Below are 23,965 nucleotides of genomic sequence, written 5' to 3'. Positions count from 1 at the left end.
GGATGATATCCCCAATAGAGCTCAGCAAAGGGCCCAGCGAAAAAGTCTCCGGAGACATTCATGAAGCTAGCCATGTTTTTGGAGCTCGAGCTGAATGTTGCTGAACTCATTCATTACATTATGCCTTCCACTGCCTTACAATGTCTTTGCAACACGAACCCATTAGACACCGGATATATCCTTGGAAGCTATTGAACATACACTAGAGCTAGTGAGGCCAGTTAGCCTCGTTCAATAACCAATATAGATGTAGTATGCAAGTTCTCAGATTGAGTAACAATGATAACAGATCTCGTGCGGTTTATATGTGATGTACACTGTCCAAATAGTGAACACTGATGGACTGGAACATGGATTGAGGAGCTTCAACCGAGCCAAAAGACCCATTGATTCTATAAACCGTTGGTGAGCTATCTCTCGGTGTACCATAATGGAAAGATAGAGCGGATGGGTTTCCTATGCACGAACAAGCGCAAGTAAGAAATGGCGCCTGCGACACTGATGCAATGATGCCAACGGAAGCATATATACCAAGTCTTGTAATAGAGCTGTAACACAAGTTTCACGAGAATACGATACAAGCCACAAGAACATAAATATTGTTTCAATAAAATCCTCAGTTGGTTGATAGTACTTGCACCAAGGTTTCACGACGAATCAGAGCTTTGACGAGACAAACGACCAATAGGTCATGTTGCGCGGACCAAATATTCAAAGAGAAAGATATATGTTGCCCTAGATGCCAGGGAATTCACCTAAACTCAAGGACCTAACCGCTTATGACACAATAAACCACTTCTCTCGCTTTCTCTCCTGCAACCAATCATCACTTTTCCACTCTCTATTCATCGGCCAAAGGCAACAATTGCCTCGTTTGCTCGGGGTATGCAATCATAATCTTTTCTTTCCTGTATTGCGATTCAAAGTAAACTAACACAGCGACGTAGATATTTCTTTTGATCGCTAGGCTCAGGTCCGGTTCTCGACCATGCCTATCGAAAGAATCGACCTTGAGGCACAATCAGAGACCGATGACGTTTTATTTCTTTCTGAAGAATCTAGTGGGACTTTTGGGCGTCGAAGGCGTCTCTCATCTTGCACAATTGGAGATGAGGACACCAGCAGTCACTCAAACACCTCAGCCCGTCTTCTCGAACAGGGCGAACTTGAGCTCAAGGCAATGAGGCTACTGAATACGACTATACAAGCAGGTTCCTTTCTCGGAGTACGCCAATTCTTTTCTGGGAAATATCTTGTTGAGTTTATTCTGGTCAAAATTCTGGTTCGATGCCGGTCTACAGACGCGATCAAAATCCGTGGCACACCCTTCTTGAGAAATCGCTCGGCTTTAGCAAAGCTTCCAAAGAAGCCAAACGAAGTCTGCATGCTGATATGCAGAGATAGTGACACGAACAACGAAGAGGTCACAGACATCAGTCCATCACAAGTGGTTCAAGTGCACCCAATGCTCATCACTAACGCGAAATACCCCAATTTCAACCGGGTTGTCTTCAATCCACAACATCCCGCAGAAAGGGGCCGACCGAATGTGCAGTCCACACACTTGACCTGCCGCTAGAAGCTGGAGGTTTGTTACGCTGAACAAGGGAGCCGTCGGAAGCAGGTTGAAGAATCTCTTGTTCGTGTTGACTCCAGCGAAGTCTCACGGAGAGAATATAGAATTTCCAACGAGATACTCCGCAACAGATGGCGAGGAACTACCGCCAAAGGAGGCTCATGGAACCCCTTTTCAGGTGGTCACCATATTGACCTGGAGTCAGAGCGGTCCAACGAAGGAGATCGAAGCCACGGTCAGCAGTACACGATATTTGACTCTTGTTCCGGTGCTGGCGGAGTGTCGCGAGGAGCCCTCATGGCTGGCTTCAGAGTTCGATATGCGTTGGACAAAGCACCGGAGGTTTGGGATACCTACCAAGCAAACTTCCCTGGAACCGAACTATACAAGATGTCCCTTGACAAATTTCTATCCAGCGCGCAGACGAGTCATATGCGAGTTGATGTTCTACACTTTTCTCCGCCATGTCAATTCTTTTCGCCAGCACACACGCACGCATCAGAACATGATGATGCGAATATTTTCGCATTGTATGGCTGCAATCAACTACTCAAGAAGTTGCGTCCCCGTATCATCACCGTGGAACAGACATTCGGGCTTACGCATGACCGGCACGAGGAGTACTTTAATGGTTTCCTTGGGGACTTCACACAGCATGGCTACTCCATACGCTGGAGAGTCATAAGGCTTTGCACGTGGGGAGCTGCTCAAGATCGGAGACGCCTAATCATCATTGCCGCTGCACCTGGCGAGAGACTTCCAACCTTCCCCCAGGCTACACACAGTCAGGAGGGTGGCAACGGACTATTGCCCTACAACAGCATCGGAAAGGCGCTAAGGGACATCCGCGCAGGAGACGATCTTCATGACCTTGATAATGTCCATTATTTCGATCCACCACGAGCGCCATATGACCCGGAACGCCTGGCAGGGACTATCACCACTGGCGGAGGTTACTTTTACTACCCTGACGGCTCACGAAAGCTCACTCTGAGAGAGTATGCAAGCTTGCAAGGATTCCCCAAGTCACATCAGTTCCTCGGTACTAAAACATCCATCAAACGGCAAATCGGAAATGCGTTTCCCCCAAACACAGTCCGTGTTCTCTACAAGCACTTAGAACAATGGCTCTTAAACGAAGACCGCATGAAGCCATTCACCAACAACCAGGACGCCATTCTCATTGAGGATGATTCCGATACACCACCCAATCTTACAGATGATTCTGAGGATAGGCCACGCCACTTTCCGGATATGATGGACGGAAATATTGTTGAGACTTTCGATATACAACAACATCGACGCGGCAGAGACCCTTGGGCAGTCGAGGACATGGTGATTGACTTGACCTAGCTCCTGGGCAGGTTTGGTCAAGACAAAATGGTACGGAGAACGAGATTAGTGGTTACTGGTTTGGTATTGTAGCAACCTGGAAACTAGACGACAGTTTTTCTCCCTGGAAAGGTCACGATGTGGTAGATAACTGTTCTGTTCGAGCTTTAGATACTTAAGGTAGCCGTCACGAATACCAGTGTTTGATTACATTACATTAGTACCTTACCTGGCACACCCGCCCTGGGGTCTGAGCTATCCTTCGTAAGAGAGAGCCGATCTTGAACTAGCACCTGCTGCCACTGCCGTCTCTTTTTGGCTCACGAAAACCCCCCCTCAACTTTTGACAGTGATTCACAGCTGGCGGGCAGTGATTCACAGCGCGTCGGGTGCCTGCCGGCAGCCCCAGATGGGCACCTTCTTATAATAACAAACGGCGAGTGCAAACGCTTCTCCTCCTTCCTTCATCCTTCCTTGCACGCTTCTGCCTTAGGTTGGCTATATGTATCTTCTCCTAGCTCCCGCTTCCACCCTTGCTTCTTCCATCATCATCTTCTTCTCTCGATGCTCTGACGAGTCTTTAAGTCAATACTACTTTGGACCACCTAGAGGCTAGGCATCTAAGACATCTTGTTCCGACGGCAGTTCGCGCTTTACTAGGTCACTCGATTTCTACTGCTGTTACGTCTTGTTGCTATTCTTCTGATATGGCGCCATCTGCTCCTATCATGTCGGCCCCTGTAGGACGAAGTGTTCATACGTCCGGAAATGTGAGTTTTGATCATCTAACCACGTGAATTATGTCACTGACATTGTACTCTTAGAAGCCACTGGAACCATTGTACGCCCTGTCTGTAAGCGAGTATGTGAACAGACACGAGAATGGTACTATAATCGAACAGCGCAACGAGGAGACGATTTTGAAACGGTTCAATGATCTTCGGACCTCTTTCAAAGCCTGGCCTATAGCGCAAATTGATTGCTTGGCAAATCCTTTTACGACGACCTGGCTCCTCCTTGTCCCGGTCCCTAAACAATCTGAAGACCTCATCTTTCCCGCTCTCACCGATAACTTCCGCATCGAGTTTGAAGAAAGAATAAAGCTTTCGAACAGGACTTATTCTCTTGTCAATTTGTCAGCAACTCGCGTGAAAAACCCGTACGAGGATATGGAGAGCACCGTCGGCCCAGAGATCGTGAAATGTGCGGCCTTCAACGTCCAGGTTCCACGTGCGGTGAAGAATGAGGAAGGCGATCAAGAGATTCTCGAGTTGATGAACCACATGGAGACAGCCTCTACACTCGATGATTTTGAAAGCCTAACCTTGGACCAAACATCCCAGAAAAATATCTTCATTACATGGGACACGTTTTCTAACACCTATGAGGCCGAACTTGCCGCGATGCATCGCCTGACAGGCGATTGCCAGCTTGAAAGCCGGCAAATCAGTCAAAAATGCAAGGCTGCTTTTGAGACGATCCTAAACTTTGAAGGATCAAAAAAGACAATTGTCAATCTGCATAGCATCTTCCCTCACCTTCGCAATCCACGTCACCGGGATTATAGGGTTCGCTATAGTCTTCTGCGAAGATTCCGATACTTCAATAAGGATCACATGGCCGCCTTTGATGGCCTAAAGGCCATACCGAATGGTCTCTACTTTGTTAATGGATGTCCCGGTGCGGGCAAGACAGAGTGGAATATGGTCGTTTCTGCTTTGATACAGTCAGTACGCCGCCCAGGTGCCAAAAAGCGGTATAACCCTATCCTGTTTCTTGTTGACCTCAACAAAACCGTCGATGATGCTGCGGACCGCTACTGGAACTTGGCAAAGGAGTGTGGTCTTCATCTTCGCATCATTCGAATGCACGGTTGGCCTTACGAAATGAAGAACAGCGAGAGACTGGGCAAAAACCAGGCGCAAGACTGTGACCAACAAACGGACTTTACGAGAAAGTTTCTGACAACTGCCAGTATCGAGAAGACTTTGAACGCCGGAAGAAACCCCAACAAGGCGCCAACGCTGGATGAAGCTGCTTGGGACTACTATGAAAAGCACAAACATGGTGGGTTTGTGGCGCTCAAGAAAGTGCTCTCCAGAATGGAGGCTAATGACGCCTTGGACCACGACGAATGGAAATGTCTGAGAAATGAAGTCACGAAACTATACACCGCGGTTTTGAAGCAAGCGGACTTCATAGCGACAACGCCTGTGGCCGCATATGGCGGCTTCTCGAAACTCTTTAAGCCGGATATTATCTTCGTGGATGAAGCGCCACATGCAAGGGAGTTGACAACACTGATTCCGATTGCATTCTTCGAACCCTTTGCTTGGATTTTTACGGGTGATGTCAATCAGACCCGCCCCTTCGTGAAGAGTGGTGATGCACGGGATGCCCTGAAGAAAGGCCTGGAGGTAAATCCGTATTCTGAGCAGCTGCGTCTTAGTCTCATGGCAAGGGCCAATAGACTGGGGGCGATCAATAGTTCATTGTTGATCAACAAGCGAGCGCATGGCAACTTGCACAAGCTGCCGTCGGATCTCTTCTATGGCGGAAAGATGTCTTCTGATTACCCATCATCGATGCAGTTCCCGGAAACCGTTAGCTACCTAAGACGGCACCTTGAGGCCTTCGGTAGTGGACGAAGACTGAACGCGAACCGGGCTATTATTGCCCTTTCGGCGAGCAAAGAGGAAAGCCATTGTCACAGTTTCTGGAACCCTGTGAATCATCGTTGGGTGTTGGCTGAAGTTAAAAAGCTTTTGCAGGACCCGTCATTTCGAACCATTACGGACAGTCAGCAGCCCGGACGTGTGATGATCCAGACACCATATAGTGTCTCCATGCGTCAGTATGCATATGTGGTTAAAGGCTGGCCAATTGAGTGGCAGGAGAGGACAGAAGTCTTGACGGTAGACAAGGCTCAAGGTAATCAGGCAGATGTGGTTTTCCTCGATATGGTGAGAACCACGAAGCCCGGCTTCATGGACGAGGCACAACGCCTCAACGTGGCAATAACCAGAGCCAGACAAGCGGAAATTGTCCTGATGCACCCTGCAATGACTTTTCGCCTACGTCAGGGTAAGCGGGTACCGACTGATTACACTTCAAAGGTCTGGGAGGATGCAGTTGCGAACGATCGCTTATTCGTGGTCTGACTGTGAAGTCTTCAAGAGGAATTTGATATGATGAGGAGAAGCATACCTGATGGTGTTTGTAGCTGTTTGAGCACTTGAAGTTCAGTTGGTTGATAGGTCCAATTGGGTCTGTTGTCTTGTTGTTAATTAAAGGAAGCTTGGTTGCACCAAAACTGGAGTGGTACTTGTATCGAAGCTTGTACGCTATTTTCTAGAGAAGGTTGAATGAAAGAGAAGTTGTCGACAATTATTGCTACCTACTGACTTCGTCAAGAGATGAAGTCAAAACAAGGTCACAGTACCCCGATGGACTAGTGTCTTGGAGGCAATCGAGCCACACTGGGGTCGGTGTTGTGGTGGGGACATGGCTTGGCAACAACCTCGGGATTTCGTGAAGCATGAATGTTGGATTTAGAAATTGAAACAAATCTTCTTGTCTATTTTCACTGTTTGTAAGACGACGCGAAATGGACGGGGATGTACAGCGCAACGAATGATAGTGCTGACTTGAATAAACCAGGATCGGCTCAGGATATTCCCATGGAAGAGAAGCCAAGAATAAGGGTCCAATGGAGTATCTAGGTATGTAGAACAATGCAGGGTCTGAGGATTGACAAGACATCCATCCTTTTTATCAGAGGCCGGTCCACTCTTCGTGTGATTGATCTGACTAGTCTGAGTACTTACTCAGGCCTTTAACTATTTATTACTTTTTACATTTGCTCGATTCCATATGACTTGATAAATTTTCAACCCCAGTCATGTATCCTATCCCTTACGATGGATAATAATTACATTTTATCAAAGAGCGAGAGTAACGGAATGACAATAATCTCGCACGATCAGTGCCATCAGACTGATACGAAATGGCGCCAATTCTCGATCCTTGCCTTACTCGCACTCGCTCACGAACACTGGAGAGGATCGGGCTGAGCCTTGGCTTGTAGGGCCAGCGAATAAGAACATCTTGCAAATACAGTGCTATCAGATCTAATGCTGCATTGCCATGGCCAGTAACTGGAGCGGCTTAGGTAATGTAAGCTGGTTGAGAGTCGTAGCGCTTCACGAGGCTTGAGCAAGGAGGAAATTATGCAGCCAATTTGACGGTTCTTTGAGTAATCTTTGCTCTTTCGATAATCACGAATGAATTTATTTATAGAATTTTGCTGCAAATTACCATCGGCATTATGGGGCCAGTAGCTTGAGACCAGCTGCTTGACGAAACCCGCGGTCGAATGAAAACAGGGAACAGTGACATCGTCTCCCGATGTGACGATGTGATTGTTGCTAAAGCTGCTCATCTTCAAAAGGAAACAAGATGAGACAGACTAAGAGAAAAGGTCTTGACGTAGTAAGTGAGATAGATGAGCTGAAAATTATAGACAGCACTGTTGAAGTCGAGTGATCAAATTGAGTTGAAACTGAGTGACCCTGATGACACCAGGGGTGAGTTGACACTAACTCGAGATGAGTGTGGCTTAGACTGACGGAGCTTCGGACGGGAAGCGGGGCCTAAATAACGCCCTGTCCAATAAAATCTCGCCCCGTTGAGCCACTTTAATCTGGCAAGGGGAGGCAAGAAAACTGAGGACCTCTATCCTAGTGACAAAAAGAATTAGGCATAACTTGGTGTAGATTTTGTGGATTCTAGATTATATATTTTTGACATCTTCGTCCAACGTCAGAAGTTTTCTTGCTCCCTGGGGGCCTGGGCAAGTTGAAGACGTTGGAGCCCTGAAAAGGCGCGATAAAAACCAATTGTCAGAAGGTGCTTCAGAGGGCCGTTGCTTTGCGCTTGCCCGCTGACGACTACCCCCGGAATCCCGCCATGTCATTGCATCTCACTCATGCATGAATCTGTCTCTCACAACGATCGATCATGAGTACACTAACTATCCAACAGCTAAAGTGATCATCCCTTAATCCCCACCATATCTTCCGATTCATCGACTGGACCCTTTTAACAAAGCACAAGCCTTCCACGAGGCTCGCTGTGTCTCGCGCGACTGCGACGGCGGCCTCCCAAGACCCAAGCATCCAGTGTTATACCGGCCACCCCGCCCCAGTAACCTAACCCAGCAATACGACAAGAAGAATCACCACTCGATTAGCTGTCCCAATTCTCAGCTACCATCAGCTCTCGCCGGCTGCTGCTGGCTACCTCCGCATTCGCCACTTATTCCTCGAACCCGGTGTGGTCCAATTCGATGGATACTCTGCGATGTCTAAGTGGGAGGAAGAGCCATGCAATGGGCAATCTCGAAACCAGAGGCGTCGTGTTGAAACGCCAGCTTAGCGATGGAGGAATTGCGGGTGTTGTTGTCGGTGTTATCGTGGGCATTGCGCTTGTTGTTCTTTGCTCGTATCCCTTTATCATCCGCCGCATCAGACGCCGAAAACAAACATCTCTTCATGGCCCCCCCGACACGAACGACCTGGAGACTGGCGAGGTTCCAGCAACTGGAGCCCCGGGGATAGACGATAATCAACGCCGCCTGTCCTCACAAGACTCTTTCAAACCTTCAGGGGAAAATACGCGTGGAGGAGTTGATGGATCTGTCAAAGACTTGGATTGGACAGCCCACGATGGCTTTTTGCAGCAAACCAATGGACAAGGTCAACCAGACTATGTTCCCCGAATCGACACTAATTTACCTTCTTACGGCTCTGGAAATGCTCAGCCAACTGCCAACGACTCAATACCGCGCTCAGCGCCGTTCGGCTCTGACGAGAATCATCATGAAGAGTACATGCCGCAGTCTATTGGTGATGCACCCCGTGCTGTTCTTAATGGGACCAGTGCGGACTACTATAGCCCATCAGTCCCTTCGGAGGCATTTGGCATGTTTTCGACTGAGGAACCTCGACCTCAACCTGAACGCTCATGGTCGCGTGGGAGCTCCTTGAGATATAATTTAAAACAGATGTTTAGTCGCAAGAGCACGCGCGATCAGTCTCTTAACTCACCAACATCGCAATCCCTGGCTGAATACCTCGAAAGCGTGCCAAGAGCACAGGATGGAAGTCTTCAACGGATTACTACAGCAGGAAGACCGACCGAGTCTCCTACTGACATGACTGCTCCGGCTACCGATTCTTTGCCGGTACCTTCATCTACCCAAGCCTTGGGCTCCCCGATTGCTTTGCCATCTACCCTGCCAAAGGGGGCTGTGCAAAGTCCCCCAGATTCCCCACCGACCACCTTCAACTTCAACGCGTCCCAATCCCCTCCTAGCCACCCAGCTCCTGGTACCGTGAACCCCATGGATATCATGCCTGCATCGACAGAAACCGAAGTATGGCACAGGAACGACTACCAATTATATGTATCGCAATCCTCACCCAACCAGCCGCCCCCCTCAGCAGGGCCTGCCACGCATGAAGGACCTGTGGACTCACCCTCGCCATTAACACTACCTCCTAGTGATCCTCATCCTCAGCCTGTACCCATAGTTCACTCTCCTACACCGACCCAGAGTCAAATAGCGTTTAAAACGGAGGAGACCGATGACAATCAGGATATCTCTATGTCTGAGATTCCAACGACCAACCACTTGAGTCCTCTCCCCGACAGTAGTGTTCGACACCCAAGCTATCCCTCCGATGCGTCTACCCCCCTGCCTGGACCAGCATTCACCAACCCGTCATCGCTCAGTACACCTGCGACACAGCTTGATACCCCTTCACCTCACTCTGGTACATCTTCCGACTACCGACATAGCGTGTCACCAGGAAACGCTGTAAGCAATCCGTCACCGAGCAATGGTTCACACGCATGTGATGAGCCTGGCTGTAACCAGGTGTTCGACCAGCCACACAAGCTCAAGTAAGTTTATCGTCGCTGGCTGATCGAAGTCGCTCATTAACCCAACAGGCATCATCAACGATATCATACGAAAGATCACAAATGCCCTTACCCGAACTGTGGCAAGGGATTCGGGACCAAGACCCATCTGCAGCGGCATGTCAATGATCGACATGAGAGAAAGAAGAAGTTCCATTGCGCCGTGCAAGGCTGTGACTACTCAAGGCAAGGGGGAAAGGGATTTCCTCGCAAGGATAACTGGAAACGACATATGACAAAGATTCACAACATGGATCAGAGACACCTCCCAGAACCTGTGGAAGTCGACCAGGAGATGGGCGGCACATAAGGGCATCTGCCTGCGACATCATCTTATTTGCTGCTGTAGATAGGGATACTCCCGCTGCATCTTGCACTGTACTATGTACCACCTGAATCGGCCACTGACTGACAAGCCTTAGCGCTTTGCTGGGCTCTCTGTTTACTTTCCTTTCTCATTTACAGCGATTTGATTCTTACACTCGTTCAAAGTTGGCATATCTGGGTATTAGAAGTCAAGGATTCAGCACAAAAATCAACGTTAGGACATTTAGGACTATTTGGGCGTTAGGTCATGGGAAAAGACACATTCGTCTGACAACGGACGAGCCAGGCGTGTTCGTTCTTGGGTATCTATTAATTCGACAGTGTACAACCGAACTATTTCAATACAAAGAGTGCTATTGAGCATCATGGTTTCTGCCACATGCTCGCCCCCTTTAGCTTAGGTCTTTGATGATTTTCCTGACAAGCTTCTTCTGTTCTTCCACATCCAATCTCTTCTCATCAGTCTCTAGTACTGCCCTCCCAACAGCAATGACCGTTTTCACATTCTCACTATCAACCCAGAACTTGCCATTGCGTCCTGTGGCTGTCTCAAATTGAAGACCCGCGTTACCGAGCTCTTCCAGCACCACAACCCGGCCTTCTTGCACACTCTTGGGCATCATCAGACGTCGAGCCATTCCAAGTGACACGGTGTAGAGCATTCCGCCTGTCAAAGGGCCTAGACCCTCGGATTTTCCTGTTGAAGAAGATACGCATTCAATCTCTGGGTCCATGTGGCGGTTGGCGAGAGCAATCCGTGCGTACACAAGTGCACCCGCGGTAAGTTGAGGACGGGTCTTCTTTGTGGCGCCTTCGAAAGAAAGTTGTGGTAGAAGAGCAGGCGCGGTATAATCGGAGAGAGTAACATAGAATAAGTCGGCGGCGCTGCGCTGGACGGTCCCGATGACGAGCTCACCGACGCGAGGGGTATACTGTCAATCGATGAGTCGACGGTCTACGGCCCGGAGGTAATTCAAAAGCGTACCTTTCCTCGAGCATTCTCTACACGAATTGCATTCTTTTGTCGATCAGTTACAAGTTGGCCAGCGAGTGTGGGAACGATGTCGTTGGGAGGCACATGTCGTAGGCCAGGACCGAGCCGCAGAGGCTTCTTAGGATGTGAAGGAATAAGAGACGGATCAATGATATCACCTGGCAGTACAAACACCGCATCAGATGCCATGATGGGAAACTTGACGAGCTTAATGCTTCGAAATGTAACAGTTAAAAGCTGCAATCCCGATGCGACAACTTCAAAACCAAGAGCAAAGGCGGCATGTGGGGAACTGATAACGATAACGTGAGTACGTACCAGTGGCCGATTAAGAAAAATGTGGGCGATGCGATTAGCGGGCAGTTTTTTTTTCCAATCTCTGAGGGAAAAGAAAGTAAACCCCACTAACATCCATCACCAACTCGCCCTCCAAAATCTTGACACCTTGGAACCTCTTCGCTTCAACTCAACAGAGGCATAGAGTCTTGACTTTCTCTTTCTTTCTATACGAATTCACAAAACTCTCTTCCGACCGACCTAATGAGTGACAACGCTGGAGCCAAGGGCCCTGAGCCTGGCGATCGAGTTGCCATTGGTATTACCTTTGGTAACTCCAACAGTTCCATTGCCTATACTGTTGACGACAAGGCCGAGGTTATTGCCAACGAGGATGGAGGTATGTTCTAGATCGACTTGATTTTCATGAAACTGTGCCCCGTGATACTGTCACTAGGTCACTTGCTAACATTAGCTGCTTGATAGACCGACAAATTCCCACCGTTCTGTCTTACGTTGACGGCGATGAGTACTACGGTGGACAGGCCAAGAACTTCCTCGTTCGCAACCCCGATAACACCATCGCCAACTTCCGAGACTTCCTCGGCCAAGAGTACGCGAACTTCCCGCCACAGCCCCAATTCTGGAACCAAGGACACTGACAAGATGCCTTCAGATTCAAGTCCATCGACCCTACCCACTCTCACGCCTCCGCCCACCCCAAGGATGTTTCCGGTACCGTTGCTTTCTCCATCAAGGACAAGAACGAGGAAGAGACTTCGACAGTTTCTGTTTCAGAGGCCACTACTCGATACCTGCGACGGCTTGTGGGTTCTGCTTCCGACTACCTGGGCAAGAAGGTCACATCCGCCGTTGTTACCGTCCCCACAAACTTCACCGAGAAGCAGCGAGAGGCTCTAATCAAGGCCGCCAACGATGCCGACATCGAGATCCTTCAGCTTATTTCTGACCCTGTCGCCGCTGTTCTGGCTTACGATGCCCGTCCTGAGGCCAAGATCGAGGATAAGATTATTGTTGTCGCTGACCTTGGTGGCACTCGCTCGGATGTTGCTGTTATCGCTTCGCGAGGTGGTCTTTACACTATCCTCGCCACTGCTCACGATTACGAATTTGCTGGTGTTCATTTGGATAATGCCCTTATGGACCACTTTGCTAAGGAATTCCAAAAGAAGCACAACATCGACCCCCGAAACAACACTCGCAGTCTTGCTAAGCTTCGACTCGAGTCTGAGGCTACCAAGCGAGCTCTGAGTCTGGGAAGCAACGCTCAGTTCAGCGTCGAGAGCTTGGCGGATGGTTTCGATTTCTCTGTTACTATCAACAGGATACGATACGAGATGGTTGCCCGCAAGGTTTTCGAGGGCTTCAACCGACTCATCGAGGGTGTTGTCAAGAAGGCCGGCCTCGATGTTCTTGACATTGACGAGGTTATTCTGTCAGGAGGTACTGCCCACACCCCTCGTATCGCTAACAACCTCCGTGGTATCTTCCCTGAGACTACCGAGATTCAGGCTCCCGCCACGAGCGTGTCCGCCATCAACCCTTCTGAGCTCCTTGCTCGTGGCGCTGCACTCCAGGCCTCTTTGATCCAGGAGTACGAGGCCGCCGATATCGAGCAGTCCACTCACCCTGCTGTCACCACCGTCAAACACATCTCCAACTCTATTGGTGTGATCACCGTGGGTGCTGACGGCGAGGATGTCTTCACCCCCATCATCGCCCCTGAGACCGCCGCCCCTGCCCGTCGCACTATCCATATTCCTGCTCCTAAGGAAGGTGGCGATGTTCTTATTAAGATTGTTGAGGGTAACACTCACATCAAGGTCACCAAGCCTGAGCCTAAGGCTAAGGAGGAGAATGGAGATAAGGATGAGGACGACTCCGATTTTGATGATTCTGATGAAGAGGAAGAGGAGACTCGGGAGAAGATCTGGAAGATCGGCAACCCTCTTGCCGAGGCCGCCATCAAGGGCGTCAAGGCTGGTGGCAAGGTCGAAGTCACGATCAACGTTCTAGCCGATCTAGGCGTTACCGTCACAGCCCGAGAAGTTGGCGGCAAGGGTGGTGTGCGAGGAAACATCTAAGTCCGGAAATGCTGGACTCAAGCAGGAACTTTGATTGAAAAGCCGCAATGATTTTATGAGTAGGTTTATAAGGGGGGTTGGTATGCAAAAAGCACGGGTTTATTGGTAGATTCTAGAGGACACAATAGAGGGTTGTCAGGGATGAATTGAATAAAGACTTTCAACATTTAAAGAAGCATGTCGAATCAATTCGGTGGAAGCCATTCAGGAAACATTATTAAGCAATTAAATACTCGAGCCGCCTCTTCGGGGCCGTGAACATGCTCAGTTTCGACTTCTAAATTATGCCCTTCACATTACCTGGTTCCCATCACCTGGTAATCGCCAAGCAATGAGGTCGTTTCGCATATCATCCTCTCTGACCTCGCGAGTTCCCTTATAACTCACTTCGCGCATTGGGTCGCTATCAAGTGTCATAGTAGACGTCATGCTCGCCATACTACGCGCGTGGTCGAGGTGGTGCTCATGGATGCGTACGCCTTTGCGTCGGTTCGACGGAGTAACTGTAACTGTCGAGAAGCTCTTATCACTCGAGTTGCTTGGTGTGCGGCGATGTGAGGAGCCAGCTGGGCCGTTATTCTGGTGATTGTGCGAAGGTGAGGCAGTTCTGTTTGAGTGGTGGTGATGATGGTGATGAGGGTGAAGGAGGTTGTGAGTTATACGGCGAGTATCGCGGGCTCGGATGGTATCACGTGGACCCATATCGTCGTCGTCGTCTTCTCCATCAGTGACAGGCGAAGCATTATGAGGTTTGGTTTTCCAGCCGTTACCTCCGTTGAAAATGTCCTCAATGACTTCTTCTGCAGAGTGCTCATTTGGTTGCCGACTCCACGAAGCAGCGAGAACGCTTCGGTACAGGTCTTGGAGCTCAGCGGCGTCGCGAGGCTTAGACAAGTTGGGGACCGCGGCAGCTATTGCTATAAATTGTCAGCGGCAGGGAATGATATGGAACGAATCCATTCAACTTACGCCCAACGTCGTCCTCTATTGCCTCGCTCATGATGCCTCCAATGCCTCCAAAGACAGGAGCCGTTTTCAGAGGAGGAGCTACGTAACTCCGTTCGCCGTCGACCTGGATCATGAGGATACTGATCTTCAGCGTACTGTTGACTTTGCTATCCTGCATGAGATATCTTCTCACGATGCCATCCTCGACAACATCTGAATCACGGCGCGGCCGTGATGTACTACCCCTCGTCGGGCTGACACCCATACTGTTGCTACGCATGCGACCAGGCGATGCGACATCCTTGACGAAGGCCTCGCTCTCTTCCACGTACTCGCTCAGGTTGAGGCGAACAATGCCAAGGGTGACCTTCTCAGTCAAGCCAAATTCCTGTATGACCTCAAACTCCATGGGACATTCGGTAAGGTTGTTATTGCGGTCTATCGATATGCGGATAGAGGGTACCGCGGTGACAAAGCCCCATTCGACTCTGTGGTTGGCGATTGGGCATTTCGGCGTGCGCCCGCGATGCTCCGCGGTCATTGAGTGAGAGAGGTGCCATTTGACAAAAGCCTGACCAGAAACGAGCGGCACGTTGTTAAGGTCGTAAATCTAGGAAGTATAAGTCAAGGTTTCCTCATAGAGTGGCTGGATGTAGATTGAGGGATGTACCTTGAGATGAAGGTCGAATTTTGGCTGGATTACGAGTTAACTTGAGTTCAAGTTGAAGATTGAGATAAATCCTTACCTTCCGAGCCTTGCCAACTTCAGGTTTGAGAAAGCCCATGTTAGCAAAGATTGTCAGGATATCCCTCTGTCAATGATTCGCAATGCTTAAGTTACGACTATGTGAGTATATAGCGAGCTCGCTTGAGCGTAACTGTGACGGTATCTAATCTTACGACAGACTTCCGTAATGAGACTGCAGTGAGTGAATGAGTGCTGGTTGCAATATCGCCAAAGCTAGACGCCAGAGAATATATATAGAAATAGCCCGCGTAATGCACCGGAAATGCGAACCTTGTGGGGATGGGGCTTACTTAAAGAGGCCATCCCCCTCTGGATCTACCTCTGCTTGTTTGGCGTGGACTTTGACTTTGACTTTGACTTTGACTTTGGGTTTGGGTTTGGCTCTGGTCTGCCAGACAATTCCAACTCTAGTGGACTCTGCCAGCGACTGGCCTAACGATACGGCGGTCCCCTATGGCGCTGTATCTGGTGGAACTGAAACTGACCGTGATCAGCGATGATAAGATAAGCCCGTGATCGAAAGTTGATGATCCCAACGTGAATGATGAGGATATCATCATATGCAATTCCAGGGATCAGATCCCATGATGGTTGCCCCCTGTGACTTGACGCCACGAGAGATGCAACAAGCAAAGCCACAGGAGGCTGATAGCCACCTGATACCCAAGAGTACCTACCTCTGCATTTAATTGAAGGGGCGGTGCATGCCAATTCAACAATAATTACACAGATAATCATTTTTTAGGAGATATCATATTCCCAAGTCCTTTATTAAGTACATGCTGCCTTTTACACCCTTGCCCACTCCTGTAACATTCCCGTTGATGAGGTCCTACACTTCGTCTTCAGCTCCCTCGCTCTGAAAAGAAAAGAAAAACAAACGCCTGCGAGTCATTCCTGCAAGGCCGAACCCGAGCAGCTGGACCGCCACCGATTCATATGTTTCATATAGAGAAGGAGAAATTGGATCTAAAACCGATCGATCTATTGGAGATGTCTTCAATATGTCGTAAACATCGAGATCCTACAGGGATGATTCATCGACATGATGTTATGGTCACTGATTTGATACATATCTTTTTCTCAGAACTTCTAACAAACAGGTTAGAAGACCTGCTAAATACGACTTAGTTTCTCAGAACCCATGTTCGATTTTGAGCTGAGAGAGTAAGCGATCCTAGCAGGGCGAAATAGTCTGAAACAGAAGAGGAACAGGGGGTAGTTCAACTGTCGAGAGAAGAGACAATACCTATTCTATAAGGACCGAGAACCAACGATAGACTATTACGAACAGAACTCTGAACATCACGTACTATTCTCAACCTTTGTAGTAAATTCAAAGCAAAAGTCTAGGCTATCGGCATGATGAAAGTCTTTCCTGGTCATTATTATGTGCCTTAACCGCCTGGCTTGTGTGACCATACAGACCCAACAGTTCCCTCTCCCCACGGGAGAAGAGATGACAAAAGAGACAACTTGAACTATTATGCACAATCTTCTCTCTCAATTCTCAAACACCCGTTTCCCGATCTGTCCTTCGGCTCCCTGCTGCATTGCAGGTTGCATCGCTTCCTTACGATGGCGTTCTCAAAAGAAGCAATATACAACAATTATGAGACCTTGGAGTCCGATTCTTCGGTAAGATTCCCCATCGGTCACCTCTCACCATGAACCTTTAGCATATTTCACAACAATGTGATCGAATGAAAATGAGAGGTCAGACATGTAATATGGAAGTGATCCTGCAAAAGGGGGACGATCGCCGTTGAGTCCTGATCTCTTTCTTTGTCAAAATTATCTACTCGTCGAGAATGTGTGACTATTTCTTTGTATGAGCTCCCTCCTTGTAGTGAAGCCTCTTGCTAACCGCCAATGCAAGGTCGAGTTTCGGTGCCAACATCATGCTTGGATTGTTCGAAAGTGGTGCCCAAAATACGAAAGATCACAAAGGCCATGTACACCTAATATTGTTGATCCTCCAGAATTTTGGTATGTTCTCTATTACATTGATCTATGTCAGATGCATTGAGACACTAATAAGCTGATCGGTTTCTAGGGGCCATAAGATGTGTTCCAAATGTCAACCTCCAGGACAATTGGCAGAAGCAGTGAGGAGACATTATAGTGTTACGAGATGGAGCTAGAATAGATTGTTCAGGGAAGCTCAAGGGCCTCGTCGTCACGTTTTGATCAAAAATCATTTTCTCATCGCGGCTTGGCAACCAAGTAGACTCAAATATCTGATCGTCTGAGATTGGCAACGTCTAGCACGATTATCTGGCGAATGGCGCAAACTTGAGAGCTTTACCCTTACTAGAAGCATTCATAAGTTCTTTCAGTGTTGATATTGGAGAATTCAATATTGAAAACAAATCGCTGATTTGATCAACCATCTTGTTGCATTTGTCGCAAATGTGTCAAAGCCCGTGTTGGACGTGCTCGTGGTGTATAAATACCTTAGCTTGGTGGCCAGCTCTGAAGAACTGTCCTGGCTGGGCAAATAAAATCGCAGTCTTTTGTGACCAAACGATCTATCTTTTGGAAACAAAAAATAAAAATGAAATAAAAAACAATCGACTGACTCGCCCTCGTCTAATAAAAACCTTATTCACATGTCATAATGGCAGTCCTGAAATGATGACTTGGAGGGGCCGTCAAAGCTTATCGATAAAGCTTTTATTTTCTTCCCGTCGCGTTTCGACGTTTACATTGAAGGTGACCAAGAACTCCCAAATTTGATATCTTCACAACAACTCCCTCGCCATGGCTCCGGGATCTTCTACCGGAGCCCAACCTGGGCCAGACAGCAGAAAGCGAAAGGCCGATACGCCTGCATCGAACGGCCGTAGGGAGAAGCGCTCCGTGGTTCATTCTGCACGCAGTATCCCTGCACAACCCGCCGAAGCTGCACTCAAAGATGGCGAACTTGATCTCCAGGCTTTTGTGGCCGCCCACGAGTTCGAGATTCGCGCTCTTGAACAGAGCATGGCCACATCGAAAGCTGTTGCTAGCAGTCGTGCCTTTCAGAAGGTACCCAGAGGCTTACGCCGCCGCACGGCGAGTCACAACCCCAAACGGGTGCCTCGCCGACTGAGAAAACGTGCGCTTAAAGAAATGAAAGACGACAACACTCCGGTTGTCGAAGCTAGAAGGAGGAAACCTAGAACAACACGAGCGAAAATAAGATCCGAAACAGCACGAAAGTTGGGAATATTGGCAGCGAGGAAACGCAAGGCTAGCCTAGCGATGGCGAAGGCGAAGCAGGATGGAGATGCCAGTAAAGACAAAGCATTGGCTGTAATAGGAAGACCACCGAGACCAAAACTTCGACGAAACGAGCTCAACGAGCCTCCAAAGCCAAAGTCCAAGTTCCGCAAGCGTCAACTGAACAAAACATGGTTACCAACACACTCATGGCATGCGAAAAGAGCACGTATGACTGACCCGTTGGAACCTTTATGGCGGTTCGCTATCCCATTGACACCAAACGAAAAGATATACCGACCTACACATCGAGCTCAGGGCGACAGAGGCGCAGTTGTATGGGAGATGAGCTACATGAGCACAATTGGGCTTTACGGCAAACACGCTGGCATAGAACGTGTGTTGAAGCGGATAGGGGTTGTTCAGGATTCATGTTGGAACGACAAGGGAAAGAAGTGGAGGATCGGAACCCGCTCATGGACCGGTGTTCTGAGTCGGGAAATTCAAAGCGGACAGCAGAATCAAGTCGACCGAAAGATGATCGGACCATGTACTATCTTATGGAACCCCGAACCATCGGCACAAGAAGACAGCCAGGAGCTTAAGCAAGAATCGAGACAGGTCTTCTTGAGGATCCACCCCTCAGCCTTCCTCGAGCTGTTCAAGGAGTTACTATCTTTGATAAAGCAGGAAAACCCTAGGCTTTACATCGAAGATCTTCGATTTGAGATTGGAAGCCTAGACCTGACAGGACCGGGGTCTACAGAAGCTTTGCTAGGTATATTACGTACCTATCCTGTAAAGGACAAGACGAAAACAAATCATACTGAGATTTTTCAAGGGCTGGCCGGTTTAACAAATGCAGCCACTCTCCCTGCTGGCGCGGTGTTGGGGTTCTCGGTGCAGGATCCCCGTCTTCAATATCCTCCAAGGCGCCGGGAGGTTCCTGAAGACCCAGAGTCGCAACTCCAACTCCTCGAAAAGATAGCGTCGTGGTCGGCCGAGGAGAATTTAAACCCGTATGCCATTTTCGATCGCGACACTCGCCATGCCGCGTCCTGCTTCCCTTCACAGAAACAAATCGATAGACGAAGAGCAAAAAATGCCCCCGGAACCTCCTTGAAACTTACAGCAGATGATCCCCCAATCCCGGTCATCCTTTTGGCTTCCCGCACGGATAGAGGCACACAGAAGCAAGGTACATGGACTCTGCTTGCCCCATGGAAGTGTATACAGCATCTCTGGTACTCTTTGGTGCATTATCCCCTCTCTTCAGGGGGTAACCCACGATTCGCAGGTTTGAACGAGATCCGCCAGGTCGCCTTCGAACGAGGCCAGACTTGGTTCCCAGGGGATTTTCCCGGAACCAAGGCTGGTGCTGCATGGGAGCTCGAGGAGCGTCGAAAAAGAAGAGCGGCTTGGGAGAAGCGACCAAAGAGCAAGAGAACCGCCTGGGAATCACTCGATCTGGGCGGTGGGAGGAAGGGTGAGATCGGCGATGGTTTCGCTAGCGATTTTGAGCTATTGTTCAATGCAGGAGATTCACAAACTAGCGAAGAGAACAATACTGAGGGCGCGATGGACGTGAGCCAGGACGAAAATTCAGCTTCAACACAAGTACCGAAGCAACAAGAGCCACGCATTTACCAGCTGCGCCAAATCTCGAAAGATGTTTTTAACCAAGCCGTCACTTCTCCGTCTACCCCTTCAACAATACCAATAAACGCTCTTCTTGGCGTCCGTATATCTCTAATTTCTAGGGGCGTTGTCACACCCTGTGCTCGCATCTACCGCCTCCCATCTCGTCCTACCACAGATCCACAGTCCTCTGAAGCCGAAGTCCCTGCCACTATTCCTCCGGGTTCATTATCTACACCCTCCTCACTTCCATATGATCTCCGGTCCCAATGGCTTTCTCAGGCCCGGCCGTCTCTGTCTACAAAGAACAAAGCATGCAGAACCTCGACGCCCCGCGACTTGGAATCATTGAAGCGTCAACTTGCCGCTGAACTCGTGTCTAAACCTGCGCCTTACCCCTTTACGCCGGCTAATAAATCCGACATGAACGGCCATCCCCTTGTTCCCAACGTCGAAGATCTCGTTGGCTTCGTCACCACCGGATCATTTAGTCTAACCGAGGGTCACGGGATGGCCATTGGTTCAATCGCGATAGACAAGGTTTTAGACGATGTCAAGGAAAACGCAAAGGAAGGACGATATTGTATAATTAGAAACGCGGGCGAAAGCGTCGGGTGGCTTGCAAAATGGGAGGCTGTCTAAGTATGTTACGATATAAACATCAACTGGCGTACTGACCCAGTATTTGTATTCTTCTTTTCGGATATCATGGAGTGTGGTTGGCGAGGCATGCATGCATTCATACCCATGCCTGAACCTGATATGTAGGCATCAATATACCGGCCATGAGAATAATGACGCCAGGAGTTCTGAATTTATGGATGTTCAGTAAACAGGGAAGCAAAAGGCGCCATTGACACTCTTGCCGCGGGCAAAGCGCCTCGATGAGGGGTCACGCCCTTCAGCACTATGTAATATAACACTCTAGCCTCTTCCTCATCTCACTACTTTTAATTTCGAACACTTCGGTCTCATTGCCACTATCACTCGTATAAAAGCAACCCAATGGCCTCAGAAGAATACCCTACAAGCGTCTCTGGCGGATGTCTCTGTAGCTCAGTTCGTTACACGCTGACATTTCCATCTGGCCATGACTGGAAGAGAAGCGTACGTCTCACTTCCGTTTCTCAGATCTCACTGTACTAACCATCACTTGACAGTGTTCAACCTGCCAATGCTCCCAGTGCCGTAAGAATGGCGGCTCTCTCATTGCATGGCTTCATTCAGTCCCTGCTTCCAGCGTAGAGTTCACCTCTCAGACGACGCTATCGCGATACCACGCCTCACCGGAAGCAGCACGGGGCTTCTGTTCCAATTGCGGCAGCTGGCTCTTCTGGCGCAATGAAAAGTCGGAAAAGATTAGCATGTCTGTTGGAACGTTCGACAAAGACGGCCTGAAAACCTGGGGCCGGCAGTTATCCTATTCGGAGGTCCATCTTTGGTCTGAGGATGCGATCGAGGGTATCACGGATCATTTGCCTGGAGAGAAATGGAAGTATGATGATCAAGGAGAAGGGGTTGAGAGGATAGCATGAGTGGCACCATAAGCACGGTGTTTTCTCTATATGATTATATTCTTCATCGTGTGTTTGCTTTGGAATAGTATAGCCAGAAATGGTACCAGGAGTCGTACTGGTAGTGGCAGTGGTATCGTCGAGTATTCCTTTGAAAATGGCTCTTTTCCAACGCCTGGTCAACAGCATAACCACTGTTTCTGACAGTAACTGTGCCATAGATCCCGTGGAAACGCCGCATATAAACAAAATCTAAACCGAAAGGCCCAATAATCCAAACCCTTTTTAGTCCTCTTCACTAATCTCACTTTCATCCCCATCGGGGATTTCTTGTTGGCTGTTCTCCAGGTTTTCGAACGCGTCCTCGAGTTCTTTGGCGAGGTCGACTTCTGGTCCTTCCTCCCCTTCCTCTTCCCCGTCTACATCCATAGGATCGGGCCCAGTCTCATATTGACTACGGTTGTTGACAGGGCTGGGCAGCTTGAACTCAAAGTCTGGATCATCATCATCCTCGCCGTCGGCATCATCACCTTCAGACTCGCGCTGATCCATGAATTCATCAAAGCGGCGAACAGACGGGAAAGCAGGCGAGAAGTCAGTCCTACGCGCTGTGTTGGTATCGGCGCCAGGATACTCGACAAGAAGACCACCATCGTCATCATCCTCGTCCTCGTCCTCTTCTTCAGGGGCTGGTGTACGCTTCTTGGGTTCCGCAGGTTTTGATTGTTCGTTAGATTGAGGTACTGGTAGTGAGAGCTCGATATTCTTGGGGGCCTGCTTCTTCTCGGGCTTGCGCTTGACATCTCTCTTCTGTGTGGTGGATTTGGCGCGTGCTTTGGCATTGGATTTGTCGGAGGCACTCTTTTCAGCTTTTATGTTTGTTTTTGATGCGCCGTTTGATGCGCTGTCGATATGAGGATATTGTCGACGGAGACTGTCGGCATCGGCGTTACCAGGCAGTCGGGTGACGTTCATGTTGAAAGTAGAGTCGACAAGATCGAGGATAAAGGCCTCGCGGCTGGGGTCGAAGTAAAGAACATATTGACCACTATCTTTATTTCTTGTCCCTGTGAAAGCATACTTTGCGTCGTTGTCGGTATATGTGAGGTCGTAGGATGCCGTCTTTCCGGGGATAGAGGGTTTTATGCGAGCTAAGTTGGGGGCTGAGTCTGACGAGAGTGTCGGCTTGTGATTGTCTTGGAGTATGTAAGTATCATGACACATCAAGCTTTGGGGTTAAGGAAAACTTACACTTGATACCGGTGAAGATCTCGTTGGATGTCTTGCCTAAGAGAGCATCGCCGAGGATGACGGGATAGTTGCCCGTCTTTGTCGGATCGATCAGGCCAGCCGCTGCCATAGTATGATGCGCGACAGGGCGTGGGGTAGCAAGTCGCGAGAAATCGAGGGTATAATACTGGTGTTGAAGGTGAAGAGTATGGTATTATGATATAGTTTTCCTGAAGGATATCCAAAATGTTATTGTCTCGAGTTGTTCAAGGTTCAAGTTGACGCGCGGGTTGAGGAAAGGGAAGTCCGGAGGAGGGTCTGGAGTCTAGAACCCGAGAAGATGGGGCCGAGTGGACGGGTTCAAAGTGGGGAGACGCCAGCAGGGGAGGACTAGGTGTGATTAAGAGGAGCAAGTGGAATGATGTTCGTATTTCAACGTCAGGTAATAAATAAACCAAAGGCGATAAAACTACGATAGGTACTGTCTATAATATCCAGCAATCTCAAAGGTGAAACAAGAAATCACGAAGGCAAAGGCGAATATTTCATGCTTTTAGGTCATTGAATCATTTGTTTTGCACTTGGATGCTTTGATCAGGGTTGTCACGAGCTGGCTTCCATTAATAGACTCACTGTTGTAGCCTGATGAGGCAGTGAACCAGCTTAAACAAAGGAACTCACCAAAGTTCCAATTCAGAGTAATAGGGAACAAAGCACTTTCAATTTCATTTTCAAAGCTCATGTGATAAGCCTTACCAATAAGCATGTTGATAAGCATATCCTGTTTTACTAAATCCTAGGTTATGCGAGTTGCCAAACTCCGTGCCTCCAATGAATGACCTTGAAACCTTAGCAACTGATTCTTAGTAGTTATGTGTCTCATGGTAGGGCGTATTTCGTGACACATTTCACAAATAACCTCAGTGTCGCCGATGCATAAGGTAGTCTCTGTTCCAAAATTCGCGCTGGACACAACAGTAGAGCATTAGTTTTGGGATAGTGACTCTGCTGAGTTGAATTTGACTGCCTCTTGGCTATCGCAACTTACGACCTACTCAAGATCCGTAGCCTGCTTTCTGTCTTATCCAC

The 23,965-nt window shown here is 48.9% G+C and overlaps 10 protein-coding genes across 10 annotated transcripts; 7 read left to right on the top strand and 3 right to left on the bottom strand.

The window, feature by feature from the left end:
* Window positions 1-988: 988 nt before the first annotated feature.
* On the top strand, window positions 989-3,103 carry FOBCDRAFT_320804 (S-adenosyl-L-methionine-dependent methyltransferase; the record flags this gene model as incomplete). The annotated part of the gene is made up of 2 exons (XM_031186206.3): window positions 989-1,549; window positions 1,580-3,103. 2 exons carry the CDS (start codon window positions 989-991, stop codon window positions 2,927-2,929), a joined length of 1,911 nt encoding a protein of 636 aa, XP_031037341.2. The 3' UTR covers window positions 2,930-3,103.
* Window positions 3,104-3,636: 533 nt separating this feature from the next.
* Window positions 3,637-6,316, top strand: FOBCDRAFT_163796 (P-loop containing nucleoside triphosphate hydrolase protein; the record flags this gene model as incomplete). The annotated part of the gene is made up of 3 exons (XM_059608410.1): window positions 3,637-3,678; window positions 3,733-3,762; window positions 3,811-6,316. The coding sequence occupies 3 exons, from the start codon at window positions 3,637-3,639 to the stop codon at window positions 6,067-6,069; spliced, it is 2,331 nt and encodes a 776-aa protein (XP_059465159.1). The 3' UTR covers window positions 6,070-6,316.
* A 1,050-nt stretch (window positions 6,317-7,366) lies between these two features.
* FOBCDRAFT_138442 (uncharacterized protein) lies at window positions 7,367-10,202 on the top strand (the record flags this gene model as incomplete). The annotated part of the gene is made up of 4 exons (XM_031186208.3): window positions 7,367-7,399; window positions 7,431-7,494; window positions 8,176-9,874; window positions 9,923-10,202. 4 exons carry the CDS (start codon window positions 7,367-7,369, stop codon window positions 10,200-10,202), a joined length of 2,076 nt encoding a protein of 691 aa, XP_031037343.3.
* Window positions 10,203-10,417: 215 nt separating this feature from the next.
* Window positions 10,418-11,453, bottom strand: FOBCDRAFT_42649 (uncharacterized protein). The gene is made up of 2 exons (XM_031186209.3): window positions 11,205-11,453; window positions 10,418-11,151 (listed from the first exon to the last, which is right to left on the bottom strand). Exons 1-2 carry the CDS (start codon window positions 11,400-11,402, stop codon window positions 10,612-10,614), a joined length of 738 nt encoding a protein of 245 aa, XP_031037344.1. The 5' UTR covers window positions 11,403-11,453; the 3' UTR covers window positions 10,418-10,611.
* A 153-nt stretch (window positions 11,454-11,606) lies between these two features.
* Window positions 11,607-13,789, top strand: FOBCDRAFT_42646 (Hsp70 protein-domain-containing protein). Its single transcript, XM_031186210.3, has 3 exons — window positions 11,607-11,889; window positions 11,976-12,102; window positions 12,166-13,789. The coding sequence occupies exons 1-3, from the start codon at window positions 11,754-11,756 to the stop codon at window positions 13,592-13,594; spliced, it is 1,692 nt and encodes a 563-aa protein (XP_031037345.1). The 5' UTR covers window positions 11,607-11,753; the 3' UTR covers window positions 13,595-13,789.
* Window positions 13,790-13,828: 39 nt separating this feature from the next.
* On the bottom strand, window positions 13,829-15,439 carry FOBCDRAFT_42643 (N-terminal C2 in EEIG1 and EHBP1 proteins-domain-containing protein). Its single transcript, XM_031186211.3, has 4 exons — window positions 15,289-15,439; window positions 15,213-15,236; window positions 14,564-15,152; window positions 13,829-14,511 (listed from the first exon to the last, which is right to left on the bottom strand). The coding sequence occupies exons 1-4, from the start codon at window positions 15,325-15,327 to the stop codon at window positions 13,886-13,888; spliced, it is 1,278 nt and encodes a 425-aa protein (XP_031037346.2). The 5' UTR covers window positions 15,328-15,439; the 3' UTR covers window positions 13,829-13,885.
* Window positions 15,440-16,689: 1,250 nt separating this feature from the next.
* Window positions 16,690-17,611, top strand: FOBCDRAFT_226351 (uncharacterized protein). The gene is made up of 3 exons (XM_059609709.1): window positions 16,690-17,119; window positions 17,170-17,279; window positions 17,347-17,611. The coding sequence occupies exons 1-3, from the start codon at window positions 17,102-17,104 to the stop codon at window positions 17,432-17,434; spliced, it is 216 nt and encodes a 71-aa protein (XP_059467385.1). The 5' UTR covers window positions 16,690-17,101; the 3' UTR covers window positions 17,435-17,611.
* Window positions 17,612-18,037: 426 nt separating this feature from the next.
* FOBCDRAFT_294970 (ribonucleases P/MRP protein subunit POP1-domain-containing protein) lies at window positions 18,038-20,785 on the top strand. Its single transcript, XM_059611855.1, has one exon. It carries the CDS (start codon window positions 18,054-18,056, stop codon window positions 20,772-20,774), a length of 2,721 nt encoding a protein of 906 aa, XP_059467384.1. The 5' UTR covers window positions 18,038-18,053; the 3' UTR covers window positions 20,775-20,785.
* A 352-nt stretch (window positions 20,786-21,137) lies between these two features.
* On the top strand, window positions 21,138-21,799 carry FOBCDRAFT_294966 (Mss4-like protein; the record flags this gene model as incomplete). The annotated part of the gene is made up of 2 exons (XM_031186215.3): window positions 21,138-21,239; window positions 21,293-21,799. The coding sequence occupies 2 exons, from the start codon at window positions 21,138-21,140 to the stop codon at window positions 21,665-21,667; spliced, it is 477 nt and encodes a 158-aa protein (XP_031037350.3). The 3' UTR covers window positions 21,668-21,799.
* Window positions 21,800-23,164, bottom strand: FOBCDRAFT_42628 (RNA polymerase II transcription elongation factor-domain-containing protein). The gene is made up of 2 exons (XM_031186213.3): window positions 22,898-23,164; window positions 21,800-22,842 (listed from the first exon to the last, which is right to left on the bottom strand). The coding sequence occupies exons 1-2, from the start codon at window positions 23,004-23,006 to the stop codon at window positions 21,932-21,934; spliced, it is 1,020 nt and encodes a 339-aa protein (XP_031037348.2). The 5' UTR covers window positions 23,007-23,164; the 3' UTR covers window positions 21,800-21,931.
* Between the last annotated feature and the right edge of the window lie 801 nt (window positions 23,165-23,965).

This window comes from Fusarium oxysporum, chromosome VI, assembly GCF_013085055.1.
Source record: "Fusarium oxysporum Fo47 chromosome VI, complete sequence".
In the NCBI taxonomy this organism is placed as follows: Eukaryota; Fungi; Ascomycota; class Sordariomycetes; order Hypocreales; family Nectriaceae; genus Fusarium; species Fusarium oxysporum.
The sequence above is the reverse complement of the archived record's forward strand: the minus strand, read 5'-3'. Positions and strand labels throughout refer to the sequence as shown.